The 17,089-nt window shown below is 40.3% G+C and overlaps 1 protein-coding gene across 5 annotated transcripts in view; it reads right to left on the bottom strand.

The window, feature by feature from the left end:
• Positions 1-1,249: 1,249 nt before the first annotated feature.
• Positions 1,250-17,089, bottom strand: part of LOC129869588 (transforming growth factor beta receptor type 3-like) — a 171,243-nt gene continuing 155,403 nt past the window's right edge. For all 5 annotated transcript variants that reach the window (XM_055944114.1, XM_055944118.1, XM_055944116.1 and 2 more), the window contains one exon: positions 1,250-8,195. In XM_055944114.1, the coding sequence (XP_055800089.1) occupies positions 8,074-8,195 (122 nt within the window). In that variant the 3' untranslated portion in view covers positions 1,250-8,073. The remainder of the gene's footprint in view (positions 8,196-17,089) is intronic.

Below are 17,089 nucleotides of genomic sequence, written 5' to 3'. Positions count from 1 at the left end.
TCATCACTGGAGGCTTCTTGCCATGGATCATCACTGGAGTGAGGAGACGTATGAGCAGTCTGGTACGTGGAGCTGCCACAGGGCTCACCAGGCTGGGGAGACATACAGGAGGCCTGGTTCTGGCAGCAGGCACAGGACTCACCAGGCTGGGGACACATACTGGAGGCTTGATTCTTGGCCCTGGCACCAGATACACTGGGCCGTGGAGACGCACTGGAGGTCTCGAGCGCAGAGCTGGCAACACCCGTTCTGGCTGGAAGCCCACCTCCACCCGGCAAATGCGGGACGCTGGTACAGAGCACACAGGCCTGTGAATGCTCATTCGAGACACCGTGCGTATCACCCCATAACACGGTGCCTGACCAGTCACATGCTCCCCACGGTAAGCACGGGGAGTTGGCTCAGGTCTAAACTCCGACTCCACCAATCTCCCCGTGTGCCACCCCCCCAAAAAAAAAAAAATTGGGGAGCTGCCTCTCGGGCTTCCGTGACCGGGTCTTGTCCCCTGCCATTCTCTCCTCCCCGGTTCAGCTCGTCCTCCAGGTTGGCACGCTGCTTGGTCCTTTTGTGGTGTGTAGTTCTGTCATGGCCGTCATCGGAAGGAGACCAAGGTGCATTTATTAGAATGTCGCCAACAAAACAAGAAAACAAAGAAACGACCGTGAAGCTTAACAGGGCATTAGTGCCACTAACAAAGATAACTTCCCACAACCAAAATAGGGAAAAAGGGCTACCTAAGTATAGTTCCCAATCAGAGACAACGATAGACAGCTGTCCCTGATTGAGAACCATACCCGGCCAAAACATAGAAACACAAAATCATAGAAAACAAAACATAGAATGCCACCCCAAATCACACCCTGACCAAACCAAATAGAGACATAAAAAGGCTCTCTAAGGTCAGGGCGTGACAAAATGTGATATTTAAATTATTTATTTATTTTTAAATGTTTTTGCTTTGTCATTATGGGGTATTGTGTGTAGATTGATGAGGGGGGAAAAATATTTTGTCCATTTTAGAATAAGGTTCTAACATAACAAAATGTGGAAAAAGTCAAGAGGTCTGAATACTTTCCGAAGTCACTGTATGTTATCAATAATGTCACAATTGTATTTATTTTTAAGATATGGGTATACAATATATTACTTTTGTAAAGCTATATGGTATCTAAGTGTCTCTATGTTTACATAGGAAAAATTCTGTATAAACAGTATCATTTTAAGGTAGTCAATTGAACCAACTTCAACATTAAGTGAGAGATTTTTCTTTAATTAACACATCACATATGAATAAAATTGCTAATATTTTTACATCATTTATAGAAACAGAAATACATAAAGTAATATATGCACATTTGCAAACAAATAGAAAGAACACAAAACAAAAAAATTCACAGTACTCAAAGAGTCAACAATAGATTGGCTCTAGGTAAATACTTTAAAATATATATTTATACTCTGTTTACCTCTGCGGAGACATATATACATGTTAACATACAACTAAGACTCAAAGCTTTGAGATAACATACCTTCTCTATCAGGATCTGCAGCAAGCAACACTTAAAATACATTACACATAAGTAGGGTCTAATGTCAATTTTCCTAATGTATTGGGTTTTCTATTTCTCTTCCAAACATGTTTTCCTTCCAAAAAACATCCCTTTCCTCCTATTAAAGAAAACCATGGTACTTCTATTCAAACCCCCCAAACACAAAAAGTAAAGACACACCAAAGAACATTCATGGATTCTATGACGGTGAGACTCTTTTGGCTTTGCATTAACTTTGCATTAGCGTTGCATGGCACATGATATTACAACTGAAGCAACACAATACAACTCAAAATGAATGTACTCATTGCTAACATGCATTACATACAGTACATCTAAGTGCCCATATGTCTATATACACAGAGAGAAACAATAAATGTTTTACTTGAGATCACAAATAATCAGGATGAGTTCATTAATAAGTAGTAGAATGTTTGTACACCATTAGGATTCCAGGATGGAGCCAGTATATGGCAATGTTTAAGGTCCAGTGCAGCTGTTTCTATCTCAATATCAAATAATTTCTGGGTAACAATTAAGTACCTTACTGTGATTGTTTTAACGTAAAATGGCCAAAAAGAAACAAAAATAGCTTTTTAGCAAAGAGCAATTTCGCAACCAATCATTTTGACTGTCTGGGAGTGGTCTGAGTTGAGAGGGAAAAACTGAAAACTAGCTGTTATTGGTCGAGAGGTTTGGAACTCTTTCTTATTGGTCTATTAACTCATTTACTCCCAGGTGATGTCACCAGGCAGGACAAAACTACATCCCACCAAAACAGGCTGAAATTTCAGGCGGTCTTTTCAAACAGTTCTTACACTAAAAGGGCATTATCATAATTTTCACAATTTCACAGTATTGTTCCAACCTCATAGTGTGGAAATATATATAAACACAGGACAATCACGTTTTTGACTGCACTGGGCCTTTAACTATTTCATTTTGATGCAAGAGCTCTGGTGAGTAAGATTGGCAATATATTTATTACATATAGAAAATACACTTGATCATCTGGGTCAAATCTACTGCATAATAAGCCAATGACTATTTTGGCTTATATTTTCATAACACAATCTCAACCATATCAGGTTCACAAAAGATACACATTTTGGTATGAAATTGTGTACAATATTATTATGTACAATCAGAATACAAACAGCCGAAGTTCTAGTGGTGTCGGACCCAGATAGAAAGGCACATTGTTTTGAGTTTTAAATGTAATGCCCAATTACTGTGCCCCAAGTTCACTTTTAACGATACTGTATATTTATGATCCAACACTGCAGCATTTTAGTTTCCTCACAGTGGATACAAACATTATAATATATTTGGGAATACTGGCCAAATGTAGCCACTTAACAATGTCTTATTGAACAACATGATATTTAGAACGCTTCTAAGGCACCAACCTTGCACATTATATTTTGACTTTCGCCTTATAACATTTTAGATTATTTACAATATTCACAAAAATATACATAGCTTTACAATACTATTTGTATATAGTAAAAGAGAACCCATAATGCCTAATGCCAAGCTGTGTAACACCAATCAAATGTGAGACTAAGGATTACAAAGCATACATCACTCAATATCAACAAAAACACCATTGATACTTAATTAACAATTTTGTAACAACAGTAAGTTTAGACGGATGAGTTTCCAAAGTCCTACTATAACCGATAGCATGCAAAACTAGCTGGCTTACAAACAGGGTTATCATCAAGTGATTGTTCACATTACTTTTGTCTTTAACATTTGTCTTGGCATCTAGCTATCTATATATTTACACCTCTGCTTGGTTATTAAGTCCCTTCACATTCCAAGTGATTAATAGCACATGATGGGATGCTTCACTGTATCTGGTTTTGCTCTCCGATTCAACTGGTTGATTTGACCATCTCCTATCTACTGTAAATAGCATGAGGATAGGAGGTAGCATCTCTATACTGAACAAACATATAAATGCAACATGTAAAGTGTTGGTCCCATGTTTCATGAACTGAAATAAAAGATTGCAGAAATGTTCCATAGTCACAAAAACCCTATTTCTCTCAAATGTTGTGCAAAAATGTGTTTATCCCTGTTAGTGAGCATTTATTATTTGCCAAGATAATCCATCCATCTGACAGCTGTGGCATATCAAGAAGCTGATTAAGCTGCATGATCATTACACAGCTGCACCTTGTGCTGGGGACAATAAAAGGCCACTAAAATGGGCAGTTTTTTCACACAACACAATGCCACAGATGTGTCAAGTTTTAAGGGAGCGTGCAATTGGCATGCTCACTGCAGGAATGTCCACCAGAGCTGTTGCCAGATCATTTCATGTTCATTTCTCTACCATAAGCCACCTCCAACATCGTTAGAGAATTTGGCAATACGTCCAACCGGCTTCACAGCCGCAGACCACATGTAACCACGCCAACCCATGACCTCCACATCAGGCTTCTTCACCTGCGGGATCGTCTGAGACCAGCCACTTGGACAGCTGAGGAAACTGTTGGTTTGCACAACCAAAGAACTTTGGCACAAACTGTCAGAAGCTGTCTGAGGGAAGCTCATCTGCGTGATCATCATCCTCACCAGGGTCTTGACCTGACTGCACTTCGGCGTCGTAACTGACATCAGTGGGCAAATGCTCACCTTCAATGGCCACTGGCATGCTGGAGGTATGTGCTCTTCACGGATTATTCCCGGTTTCAATTGTATCGGGCAGATGGCAGACAGCATGTATGGCGTCGTGTGGGCAAGCGGTGTCAACGCTGTGAACAGAGTGCTCCATGGTGGTGGTGAGGTTGTGGTATGGGCAGGCATAAGTTACGGACAACAAACACAATTGGATTTTAACGATGGCAATTTGAATGCACAGAGATCGCGTGACGAGATCCTGAGGCCAATTGTCGTGCCATCTATCCATCCCCATCACCTCATGTTGCAGCATGATGATGCACGGCCCCATGTCGCAAGGATCTGTACAAAAATCCTGGAAGCTGAAAATGTCCCAGTTCTTCCATGGCCTGCATACCCAAAAGACATATCACCCACTGAACATGTTTGGGATGCTCTGGATCAACGTGTACGACAGCGTGTTTCAGTTCCTGCCAAAATCCAGCAACTTCGCACAGCACAGGAGTGGGACAACATTTCATAGGCCACAATCAACAGCCTGATAAACTCTATGCGAGGAGATGCGTCGCACTGCATGAGGCAAATGGTGGTCTCACCAGATACTGACTGGTTTTGTGATATATTTTTTTAAGGTATCTGTTTCCAACAGATGCATATCTGTATTCCCAGTCATGTGAAATCCATAGACTACTGCCTAATGCATTTATTTAAATTGACTGATTTCCTTATATGAACTATAACTCAGTAAAATCTTTGAAATTGTTGCATGTTGCATTTATATTTTTGTTCAGTGTACATATAATGTGGATAGGAGATAACAGGCAGTCCTGTTGTCCTGTTGACAGTCATTTCACTAGTCCTGCTAACACTCACAGATGTTGTTTGCAGACAGGCAGCTTTACTGTCTCCATTGCTATTGGTGTACACTAGCTTGTTTACAGCATAAACTAGACCATTTCCGGTCCAAAGAAAATGATCTGATGTGGTTGCAGAAAAAAAGCAGCATTTGTATAAAAATAAATAAAAGGCTGGTAATTCACTCACAGTTATTTTTTGCCCGTAGCTACAGTTCTAGTGCTCTATAGATGTGAGGCCTTGTTGCCGTTCTGGGTATTAGAGGGTCGTTCCACGAAATGAGTGCCATTTGCATCCCTTTGATATTTTAAGTAGAAATTATACACCAATATAAAATTGTAAAAGCCTGTTATATTTAATGAACTGCTCTTTAATATAGACCACATGCAGAATTCAATAAATAAGCTTTTTAGTTTGAATAAAACAACTAAAATGAATATATATTATCATTTTGACATGTCCCTCCGTCAACTCGTGTCACTTGTAGGAAGATTTTAACCAACTTAAACCCAACATTTCTCTAAGTTTTCACCATCATTGTAAAGCTCTAGTTATTTTATTGCTTTGATAAACTCATTTCTACAGATTATTATATATTTCAGGTGATTAAGGATTCATATACAGTACCAGTCAAAAGTTTGGACACACCTACTCAATGTTTTTTCTTTATTTTTACTATTTTCTACATTGTAGAACAATAGTGAAGACATCAAAACTGAGAAATAACACATATGGAATCATGTAGTAACCAAAAAAGTGTTAAACACTTCGGTCCAACTAATCCCAAACCATCTCAACTGGGTTGAGGTCGTATGATTGTGGAGGCCAGGTCATCTCATGCAGCACTCCATCAATCTCTTTCTTGGTCAAATAGCCCTCACACAGCCTGGAGGTGTGTTGGGTCAGTGTCCTGTTGAAAAACAAATGATAGTCCCACTAAGCGCAAACCAGATGGAATGGAGTATTGCTGCAGAATGCTGTGGTAGCCATGCTGGTTAAGTGTGCCTTCAATTCTAAATAAATCATTGACAGTTTAACCAGCAAAGCATCCTCACACCATCACCCTTCCTCCCCAATGCTTCCTGGTGGGAACTACACAAGTGGAGATCATCCGTTCACCTACTCTGCATCTCACAAAGACATGGCGATTGGAACCAAAAATTGGGACTCCTCAGATTAAAAGACAGATTTCCACCAGTTTAATGTCCATTGCTCGTGTTTCTTGGCCCAAGAAAGTCTCTTATTCTTATTTGCGTCCTTTAGTAGTGGTTTCTTTGTAGCAATTTGACCAAGAAGGCCTGATTCATGCAGTCTCCACTGAACAATTGATGTTGAGATGTGTCTGTTACTTCTGTCTGTTACTAGCATTTATTTGGGCTGCAATTTCTGAGGCTGGTGAACTCTAATGAACGTATCCTCTGCAGCAGGGTAACTCTGGGTCTTCCTTTCCTGTGGCGGCCCTCAAGAGAGCCAGTTTCATCATAGCGCTTGATGATTTTTGCAACTGCACTTGAAGAAACTTTCAAAGTTCTTGAGATTTTCTGCATTGACTGACCTTTGTCTTTCTCTTTGCTTTTTTGAACTGTTCTTGCCATAATATGGAATTGGTCTTTTACCAAATAGGGCTATCTTCTGTACCTTGTCACAACACAACTGATTGTCTCAAACACATTAAGAAGGAAAGAAATTCCACAAATTAACAAGGCATACCTGTTAATTGAAGCTGGTTGAGAGAATGCCAAAAACTGCCATCAAGGCAAAACTGCAAAACCGCCATCAAGGTAAAGAGTGGCTACTTTGAAGAACCTCAAATATAAAATACATTTTTATTTGTTTAACACTTTTTTGGTTACTGCATGATTCCATGAGTGTTAGTTCATAGTTTTGATGTCTTCACTAGTATTCTACAATGTAGTCCCGTGTAGCTCAGTTGGTAGAGCATGGCGCTTGCAACGCCAGGGTTGTGGGTTCATTCCCACGGGGGGCCAGTACAAAAAAGTATGAATGTATGTACTTGTAAGTCGCTCTGGATAAGAGCGTCTGCTAAATAACTTAAATGTAAATGTTAAATGTAGAAAATAGTCAAAATAAAGAAAAACCCTTGAATGAGTAGGTGTGTCAACTTTTGACTGGTACTGTACGTCTGTCCCTCATTTTATTGTCAACCCTGTTACGTGAACTCAACTCTCGTAGTAATATGGTAAAACTATTCCTTATAAAATATTTTTTTCAAAAGAAACATTGAACATCTAATAACCAAATCATAGTGAAAAGCAGGTGAGCTGGTTCTACTCTTTTTGGATATTTTTGGTGTTTTGTGGTGGAAAACTAAGCGGGTCGAGCATAACACGTCAATCCTGTTATAGATAGATAGATAGAGAGTCTAGAAAAGTTTTGACAATTTCAATATTTTGTATTCAATTGTCACTCCCTGTTGCACACAACAAGCTTCCATTCCCCCTTGTCAAGGAAGGGAATTTATGCCTGATTTAAGATGAAATCGTCAACCCTTTACTAATGTACTAATATGTTTTATTTTATTTAACCTCTTGAGATTAGAAAATGTGTGTTTTATGATGTTGAACATGTGCTCTTTATGACAGAATGTTAAAATTAGCTGAAATCAATGTTTTTTTGGACCAAGTTACACTACTCAAAAGGCACCGAATTGGTGGAACAACCAATTAGTACTGTTTCGCTCTCAGACCAGTCCTTGTAGTACAGCATTTCTGTCACACAGCCTTAATGACTTGTGTTGAAATAAATTGAATTAACCAAGGACATTAACGGGTGTTATTGTTTTTTAGTATTTTACAAAATCCTTTTTTATCCTTTTATTCTTATTTTCTTCTTTAATAAATCATCCTTCTTCTTTGTTTTCACAAAGCATCCCAAAATAATTCCTTTCATCCAGAGGGGAAACAAGTGTCAACAAACCCAGTTCCCTGTGACCCGTGTAGCCCTTCCTGTAGCCCTGTAGGGGGGTAGGGGGCTCCCCGTCGGGCTCCTTTCCAATGGCCTTGGCCTGGCCTCTGGGCTATGCTGTACTGCTGCTTGAACAGGGCGTGCTTTGTGTGCTGCCAATACTGTGGGCCGCACCGCTGTTCTCTGAGGATGGGGGTTGGGGCTTCAGGGGCTGCTGTCGCCCAGCTGTATCACCTGGAGAGGGAGGTGAGGGGGAGAGGGAGGGAAGTGAGAGAGAAGGAGAGGGGTGGGGGAGAAAGGGAGAGAGAAAGACAGACAGAGAGAGGGGGAGAGACACGCAGGAGGGGGCGAGAAGAAAAAATACAGAAGTGAGTGAGGGAGGGGGAGAGAGCGAGGGAGGGAGGGGAGAGAATGAAAAAGACAGAGAGATTAGGTTTAATGAAATACATCACAATAATATGATTTTAGATACGCTGTTTTGTACCACTGCCTTTTATTCAAGGTGTCTTATTATCTAGAGGCCAATGGCTCAATCTGGTAACAGACTGATGTATAAATGAAAATCGTCAGTTCTCCAAGTGCTGCTGCTTGTCCCATGTGGTGACCACCACTTCACTGCCATTTGTTAAGTGAATGTAACAGTCGCTTAACACACAAGGACTCAACTCCTTTGAGTCAGCTAATCAAAACACCTGATCAAGCACAGTGTCTCAAATGGAAAGACCTGAACTGAGGCTTCTCAATCCAACTCTTCACTTTCTGTTATCTGCAAGCAATTCACATAGCTTTAGCAGAATAAACATGAGAGAGGCCTTTTGCTTGGACCTCAAACCACTGACTTGTTTATTGTTCTGTGTTCAAATGAGCATTCCAGTTTGTAGATTCCTGGGCTCCAGAGCTGGAGACAGAAAGTTAGGGGGCAAATAAAAATGCTTCAATCTGTTTGGAAAGCTTGTCTGACAAAGAACTGAAGGCATCTGAAAAAAATCACTGTGTTTGTTTTACATATCTGGCACACTGTGCTTCTGGTATTAAAATGCACTCCATATGTTGTTTGTTTGCAATCTGAGGTCCTGCATAGCTGAGTGAGGACCATAGAGGAATATACATAGAGAGAGACTGGACAAATGGAGTCTGTGATTGTGTCCCAAATGGCACCGTATTTCCTATATACTACACTACTTTTGACCAGAGCCCTACAGGCTTTGGTGAAAAGTCGTACACTATATAGGGAATACGGTGCCATTTGGGACACAGACGGTGCCTACCATATTGATCTCTGTTGGTTTCTGGAGTGGTTCTGTGTTTGTGTATTACTATCATTTACTTTTGTGTGTGTGTTGCGTGGCTCTGGGCCCACAGCCCTTCTGGCTCCCTCTTTCAGGCCCCTCGTCTCTCTCTCTGCTCTAATGTTTGCCAGAGCAGCGCTGTCAAAGAGCTCAAGCTAAACACAGTCCATATACTCACAGAACACTGCATGGCTTGTCAAACACAAAAGGCCTCAGCTCACTTTAACTCTCCTTTGTGTCCATTCTCTATCTCTAAAAAAACTTCAATTACAAAGTCAGTTTACCTCCTGGTAGGAATCTAAGGGGCGAAATCCTAAATTTAATTTAGTCATGCATTGAAATCTATGGGAGACCAAGTGAAAATTTGACGTAAACCGAAGTTAGAATTCACCCCTAAAAGCATACTTGGCTTTCCACCATACTGTCAGCGAGTTTGACCAAACAAATCTATAATCTCATGATAGATCCGGCCGACCAGATAGGTACTGTAGGTCAGGCCTGCCGGATAGCTAGGTCTGGCCAGCCAGACACAAATGGGCTATATAATTTTATTTTATTTAATGTTGTTGTAAACCATCTGGCCTGAATGAGAAACTTTGCGAATGGTGACATCACGTGTCATTGAAATGAAGCAACAGTGTATTGACCCTGTTCCGGCGCCCGGGTAACTCCCACTTCTTGTCTCCAGTGGCAACCACCTTTAACCTCTGGCGTGAGCTATCACAATGCAGGCAGCGAGATCACAGCCAATCTTCCATAACAGCATCCTTCCTCCAAAGCTGTGTCCCAAAATAGCACCCTATTCCATATTTAGTGCATTACTTTTCACCAGGGCCCATAGAGCTTTGGTCAAAAGTAGTGCATTATATAGGGAATAGCGTGCCATTCTGGACGCAAGCCACATTCCTAATGTGGCATATTGTAAAATAGAGGGATACTAGGGATAGTATTTATCACGTCCTGTATACACAGGATACATTACCGGACAGAAGACATAGCTTTAATAAATCACTTCCTGATATCTGTTTCCGGTTACATTCAAATATCTTTTATTTTTATTCAATAAATGTCACTTCCCTGTGGCTGCAAACACAAGGTAATGATAAAGAATACTTCAGAGTACCCTACCGGTTTTAATTGTGACCTTCTATACCAGTCATGGGGAATATCAAAGTATGAGCTAGCTGTCCTATCTGCAGAGCCTGATAGGGGAAACCATACTGCACACTGGTACCTGATTAGAATGTGTACTCATGTCTAGTCTGTTGAAAGGTTCAGTTTTGAGCCATCAGGTGGATGCTTCAGCCATCTTGGAGTTTCTTTTTAGGATTTGGCCAAGACCACAGACCAAGGAGGAAACTTTATGGGCTTGTTTTGTGAGTGGGTGAGTGTAGATGAGTGTGGGGTGAGTATGGTTTTGGCTTTTAATGTGAACAAACCTCTAACATTGTCCTTCGCCTCCTGAGGGAATAAGTGAGGGTACATGTTTCATCATTCACTGGTTTTAAAATTATTCAGCTGTGGATATTTTAAGTTGTTTTTGAGAAAATATAAATTCTTGGGGTATTCTTGCCTATGTTTCCATGTAGGGATATGTTGGTGGTACAAGTCAATAGTTTCCAAGACTACATCAGAATAGAATAGGGATGCCTCCCAAATAGTACCCTATTCCCTATCCAAGACAACATCAGAATATAATAGGGATACGTCCCAAATAGTACCCTATTCCCTATTTAGTGCACTGCTTTTGACCAGAGCCCTAATGTGCCAAATTTTTTATTTTATTTTTTATTTCACCTTTATTTAACTAGGCAAGTCAGTTAAGACAAATTCTTATTTACAATGATGGCCTACACCGGCCAAACCCAGACGACGCTGGGCGCCGCACTATGGGACTCCCAATCACAGCCGGATGTGATGCAGCCTGGTATCAAACCAGGGACTGCAGTGAATCCTCTTGCACTGAGATGCAGTACCTTAGACCACTGCGCCACTCAGGAGCCCTCATCAAAAGTAGTGCACTATATAGGGAATAGGGAGCTATATGGGACACAAGCCTAGGCCTCTCAGGCTATTATCCTCCAACAGAGGAACCACTAGCTATAACATCAATATTAGAACCACATTCCTGCAGTGTTTTTTATCCCAACTTCTAAAAGGGCTTAACTCTCCTCATCTTTTCAGAACTACATTCTTTACACCTGTTACCCTAAAGAAGTTCAACTCTTGACCTCAACAATATTTTGGGCCATAGGGGAATATAAAGGCTTGTGTTTATAATGGCGGGTCTCTCTAGGAAACTCATAAAAATCTTATGAAGGACGTTTTAAAGGGGTGCCAGTATAAACAGAGGGACAAAGATAAAAGTAAGAAAGTAGGTATTTGGACTGGTTAACTGAAATGCACATTAGTGGAGTTTGCTTCACTTTTCTGAGATTTCCGCATTTCAGTGAGGTTGAAATTTGCCGTCCTACTGCTTCTAAGTTATAAGTGACACACATTTTAGTAATGACATTACCTAGATTAGATCAACGTTATTAGAACCCCCTCATGCTGTAAATGAAAGGTTTCACAGTGTTTCACTGAGAACACATCAGATCGATGAAGAGGGAGGCCAACAGTGTAGTAAGCAGATAAGACGGCCAGTGGCCAAACAGGCAGAACACAGACAGGCCTTTGGTGCTATCTGTGCTGTGGTCCTCTAAACCTTAGGGCAATGATCACACTTAGAACACCCTGATCTTGTTTATGAAGGATTTCATGTTTTCTCTGAGGACACATGAAGGATAGATGACAGGGGGTCAACTCAACAGCATAGCAGCCAGGCAGAACACAGACAGGCCTGTTCTTTTCTACAGTATGTGCTGTTAGAGGTCCTCTCCAGACCTCAGTGACCTCCAGGCTTCCTCCCAAAGGTCAGGGGTCACCAGCCTGGGGATGCTGGTGTGGAAAGTCTTGACTTGGCATCTAATGGACAGATTGTGTCTGTCTTCCTGTGAGCCAAACGGCGAGTGCCCCACAAAATGGACAGGGGGAATTCCAGCCAGCCCCCTCTCTATGTCCGAGCTGAGGCCATTGTGTCTGAGAATACAACAACCCGCAGGACCCGAGACCCATTCAAAGGCAGGAAAGAGAAGAGCCGCTTAAGCTGACAAACAGGATATATTTACAGTAGAGGAGTCAATATGTTATTGCCAGGGCTGTAGCCAGGGTCTGAGTTTTAGTCGGGTTGGGGGATCCAATAAATGTAAAGAAAGTTAAAGCTATATAACATTCTATAAAATGTAAAAAATCTAAAATGCTATTTGGATAACAGAATAAACAAGCAAAATTACCTTAGCCATTACCACATTGGTTGCTGTAGGTTCATTCACCTCAGTTGATCTACTAAAACATAGCCTATTAGCTATACAATTAGCCGCTACACATTAACTCCCATTAACTCAGCACCGCAATTAAAAACTATAATTGAATCTGTACAAAGGGATCTGTTAGCAGAAAATGTATGTTATTAACAGAAGTTAAAGAAAGCTTTACATAACTTTCTTGGTGATTGCAGTTTTACAGCTAATTTCCTGCAATTATACACATTTTGACATGCAGTACCAGTCAAAAGTTTGGACACACCTACTCATTCCAGGGATTTTCTTTATTTTTTACTATTTTCTACATTGTAGAATAATAGTGAAGACATCAAAACTGAGAAATAGGGGGATAGGGGATAGGTGTTTAGGCAGGTAGGACGTAGACGGCGGACGTAAAGGTAACGTAAAGGTAATGGCGGACTGAACGAAGTTATGTAGAGCACCTCAAGATAAAACATAATATTCGAAATATCTGCTAACTTAGACTAAAACATTAGCACTAAATAATCTGGTGGGTGATAACCTTCAATCTGGATAATAACACAAAACAAATCCTAAGACTAGAGACATTTATCGACAAATATTACGAAAACAAGCAACACCCAAACATGACGGAGAATAAGACAGGGGAACCGAATCAAAAACGAAAACGTGACTCCTCAACCGACACGGATGATCTAATATTCTCACCACCGGCAATGGTAAAGTTCGAAACCGATCTGTTAAAATCAATAAATGACAAACTGGGTAAACTTGAATTAGTTAGTAAAGATATAAAAGAGTTGAAGGCAAGCCTAGAGATGAGTGATGAAAAAGCCGCGGCTTTGGAGAAGGAAACACACGCGCTAAAAGGGATGGTCAATAAGATTGAAACCGAAATGAATGAATTTAAAAAGGAGAACAACGTTCTGAAGGAATGCTTACTGGACATACAAACTAGATCCATGAGAGAGAATTTGGTACTTACAGGTATCCAAGAGAAAGAAGGAGAGGTTCCTGAATCTGTAGTTAGAGAGTTCCTTTTTGCAGCGCTTCAGATACCGCGCGAAGTTATCGATAAGATCCAACTTGAACGTGTACACCGCCTCGGACAGAGAGGGCAGAGGTACGAACGCCCAATCGTTGCCAAATTTGCTTCATTTAAAGATAAAATAATGGTTAAAAGCCTAGGTAAAAGACTTGCTGGGACCAAAATTGGCATGAATGATCAGTTTCCGAAAGAAATTGCAGAACGGCGCAAAGTTCTGTATCCAATTTTCAAGGAAAATAGATTAAAAGCGAAACGAGTAGCTCTCGTCGTTGATAAACTATATATTGATAACCAGTTGTTCAGAGACACAAAGATTACTCCATGGTTATTTTAAAAATTACAAAGTTCTCATAGATGAGGAAAATAAACACAATTCAAGCCCGGTTACTGATTGTAACAATACAATACAAAATATAGCTTTTCTATAAATCTTCACATATAACTAATTGAACACAAGCACTATTTTTATATAGTGAAGATAAAAACTAAGTAAACAGAAGGCACAGTATGTGTGGATGGTGTGGTGTGTGTTTATTTTTATTTGTTATGTTTGGAAAGTTGAGTGAGTGAGTAATGAAATAGTTGCATATCCCAGAGCCAGTGTATTGCTGTGGGCCGGGTATGAGAGGGCTTTCAATGTTGTTCAGATGATGGATATACTTTTATAATGAATTACACGTCTTATTTATTTATTGTCCTATCATAGGGAACTACATTTTTAAAATAAATTATATCTAATTATTTATTATCCTATTTTAATGGTACGGTCCATGGCCCTATACCCTAGACACCCACATGAATGGCCCAGATACTAAGGAGAAGTCCCTAACTGTTTTATGTGCACGCTGTATGCGGTCTGTATGCAGCCAAAATGAGGTCAGGGACCAAGAGCAGCACTGCCCCCTCAAGATTCTGAGCCTGCTTGGCAGGGTTGGTCCTGCAAAGCCAAAGCCCCCTAAAGGGAGAGCATAATAAACAAGGAAATTCTCAAAGCTGCTAATGAGAACCTTGATGACCTTGTACCTAGCCGGTGGGGATTCCGGTGGGGTGCCCCCACCCAGGCAGTGGCAGTGCTGGCAACACTAGCTGCAGTAACCCATGGGGAGGGGGTCACACTCGGACATTCAGAGAGGGGGTATATTATTGTGGCCCTGGTGGCACGAAACCAATCGGACTGCATGGAGATGCTTGGGAACATGGTCAAAATGGATGACCGTATTGTGGGTGTTTCAGGAAGAAGGTGTACACTTGACCTCCATCATCTAGGATGTGACAATGGTAAATAAATCTATACATTTATGCTCATTTTTTGGGCGGTCTTGCAGGCCTTCTCATGCAGCTGCAGCTGCAAGTACATTTGTAAATCATGACCCATCTTGAGTTGGGCTCTGGGATGGTGCAATTGTTGAGAGGGTGAGCTTATGGTTGTGTGGGGGTAATGGCTGAATGTGTGTGGGTGTATGTGTGTATCCCACAACTGTTGTGAAGGAAGAAGTAAAAGATGTTAGGGACTATAGAGGATGATTCACAGCAATATGTAATAAAAATCGAGGTGAGGGCGATGGAAATGCATTTGGCAATGGATTTGCTTCGGTTCGGTGGATGGTGCTGTGTGCACTTTTCGAAGGATGGATCCCAGTCGGTCCGGGGCTGTGCGATGCGGGGGGTCGGGGGTGGTCTGCCGGGCATTGGGATGACAACCCAACTCGAGATGGGGGCTTTTGGCGGGTGGAATAGTGGGGACCAATTGGAGGTTTGCTTAGTGGAGATGCAAATGTCATGGTACAACTATATAGACACTCAATCATTATGTTACTTTTTAATAGGACGTTTACAAACATATATTTTGATAAAAATAATTGAAAGGTGTGTCTCATTATGGTAAGTGGTGAAATAAGTATAGCCAGTTACAATTGTAATGGCTTAGCAGATAATAAGAAAAGACGATCAGTATTTACCTGGCTAAAAGAGAAGGATTATAATATCTACTGTTTACAGGAAACCCATTCAACAGTTTTAGATGAAGTTTTGTGGAAAAAGAACTGGGGGGGCGAAATATATTTCTCCCATGGGCAAAGAAATTCAAAAGGGGTGATGGTTTTAATTAATAATAACTTTGATCCAAATGTGCAACTTGTCCAAACAGATCCTCAAGGTAGATGGATTATTTTAAATATGTTATTGGACAATAAACATATATGGCTTATTAACCTATACGGTCCGAATAATGATGATCCAAGCTTCTTTGACAATATATATAAGAATGTATCAACTCTACAAGCAACACTAGACTCTATTATTATAGTGGGAGATTTTAATACGGTCTTAAATACCTCTATGGACCGGAAAGGAAATCACACTACAAACTATCACCCTCAGGCACTTAAGGAAATCAGGAATGTCATGGATATATTGGAATTAGTGGATATATGGAGACTTAAATACCCTGACCTAGTGAGATATACATGGCGGAGGCTTAATCAAGCTAGTCGCCTTGACTACTTTCTTATATCATTCTCTCTGGCACCAAAAGTTAAAAAGTGTTTGATAGGGGACAGAATGCGGTCGGACCATCACATAATTGGCATATATATTACTCTTACAGAATTTCCACGTGGGCGAGGATATTGGAAATTTAATCAAAGCCTACTAGATGATAAATTGTTTAGAACTAGGACAGAAGAATTTATAACTGACTTTTTTAGACATAACATAGGTACAGCAGATCCCCATATTGTATGGGACACTTTTAAGTGTGCCTTTAGAGGCCATGCAATTCAGTACTCATCTATAAAACAAAAGCAATTTCGATCAAAAGAGTCCATATTAACAAAGGAAATTGAAGGACTAACAGTACAGTTAGATAACAATAAAAACGGTACCATAGAGGCACAGAATAAGTTAGAGGAAAAACAAAAAGAAATGGAGGAACTTATTCAAGAAAGATCCAGTGTAATATATTACAAAAATAAAGCGAACTGGATGGAATATGGGGAAAAATGCACCAAATTCTTTTTCAATCTTCAATATAGAAATGCTACCAAAAAAAACGTATTAAAACTTGTTACAAATGATGGAGTCACGCATGATTCACCAAATGATATTTGAAAGAGGAAGTAAAGTACTTTAAGAATATATTTTCGTTTCAGGCTCCTCCATCTCCACTAACTGAAACTAATTGTATGGATTTTTTCCCTAATAATAATGTAAAATTAACATCTGTACAGAAAGACTCATGTGAAGGCCTAATTACAGAGGAGGAACTACTTGATGCAATTGGGGCCTTTAAGGATGGGAAAACTCCAGGACTGGATGGCATACCAGTGGAAGTGTACAAACATATTTTTGATATACTCAAAGGACCATTATTAGCTTGTTTTAACCACTCCTATATAAATGATAGATTATCAGACACGCAACAAGAAGGTGTGATATCATTATTAC

Source organism: Salvelinus fontinalis, chromosome 14 (genome assembly GCF_029448725.1).
Source record: "Salvelinus fontinalis isolate EN_2023a chromosome 14, ASM2944872v1, whole genome shotgun sequence".
Lineage (NCBI taxonomy): Eukaryota > Metazoa > Chordata > Actinopteri > Salmoniformes > Salmonidae > Salvelinus > Salvelinus fontinalis.
Note: the sequence above shows the minus strand (reverse complement) of the source record. Positions and strands in the feature narration are given on the sequence as shown.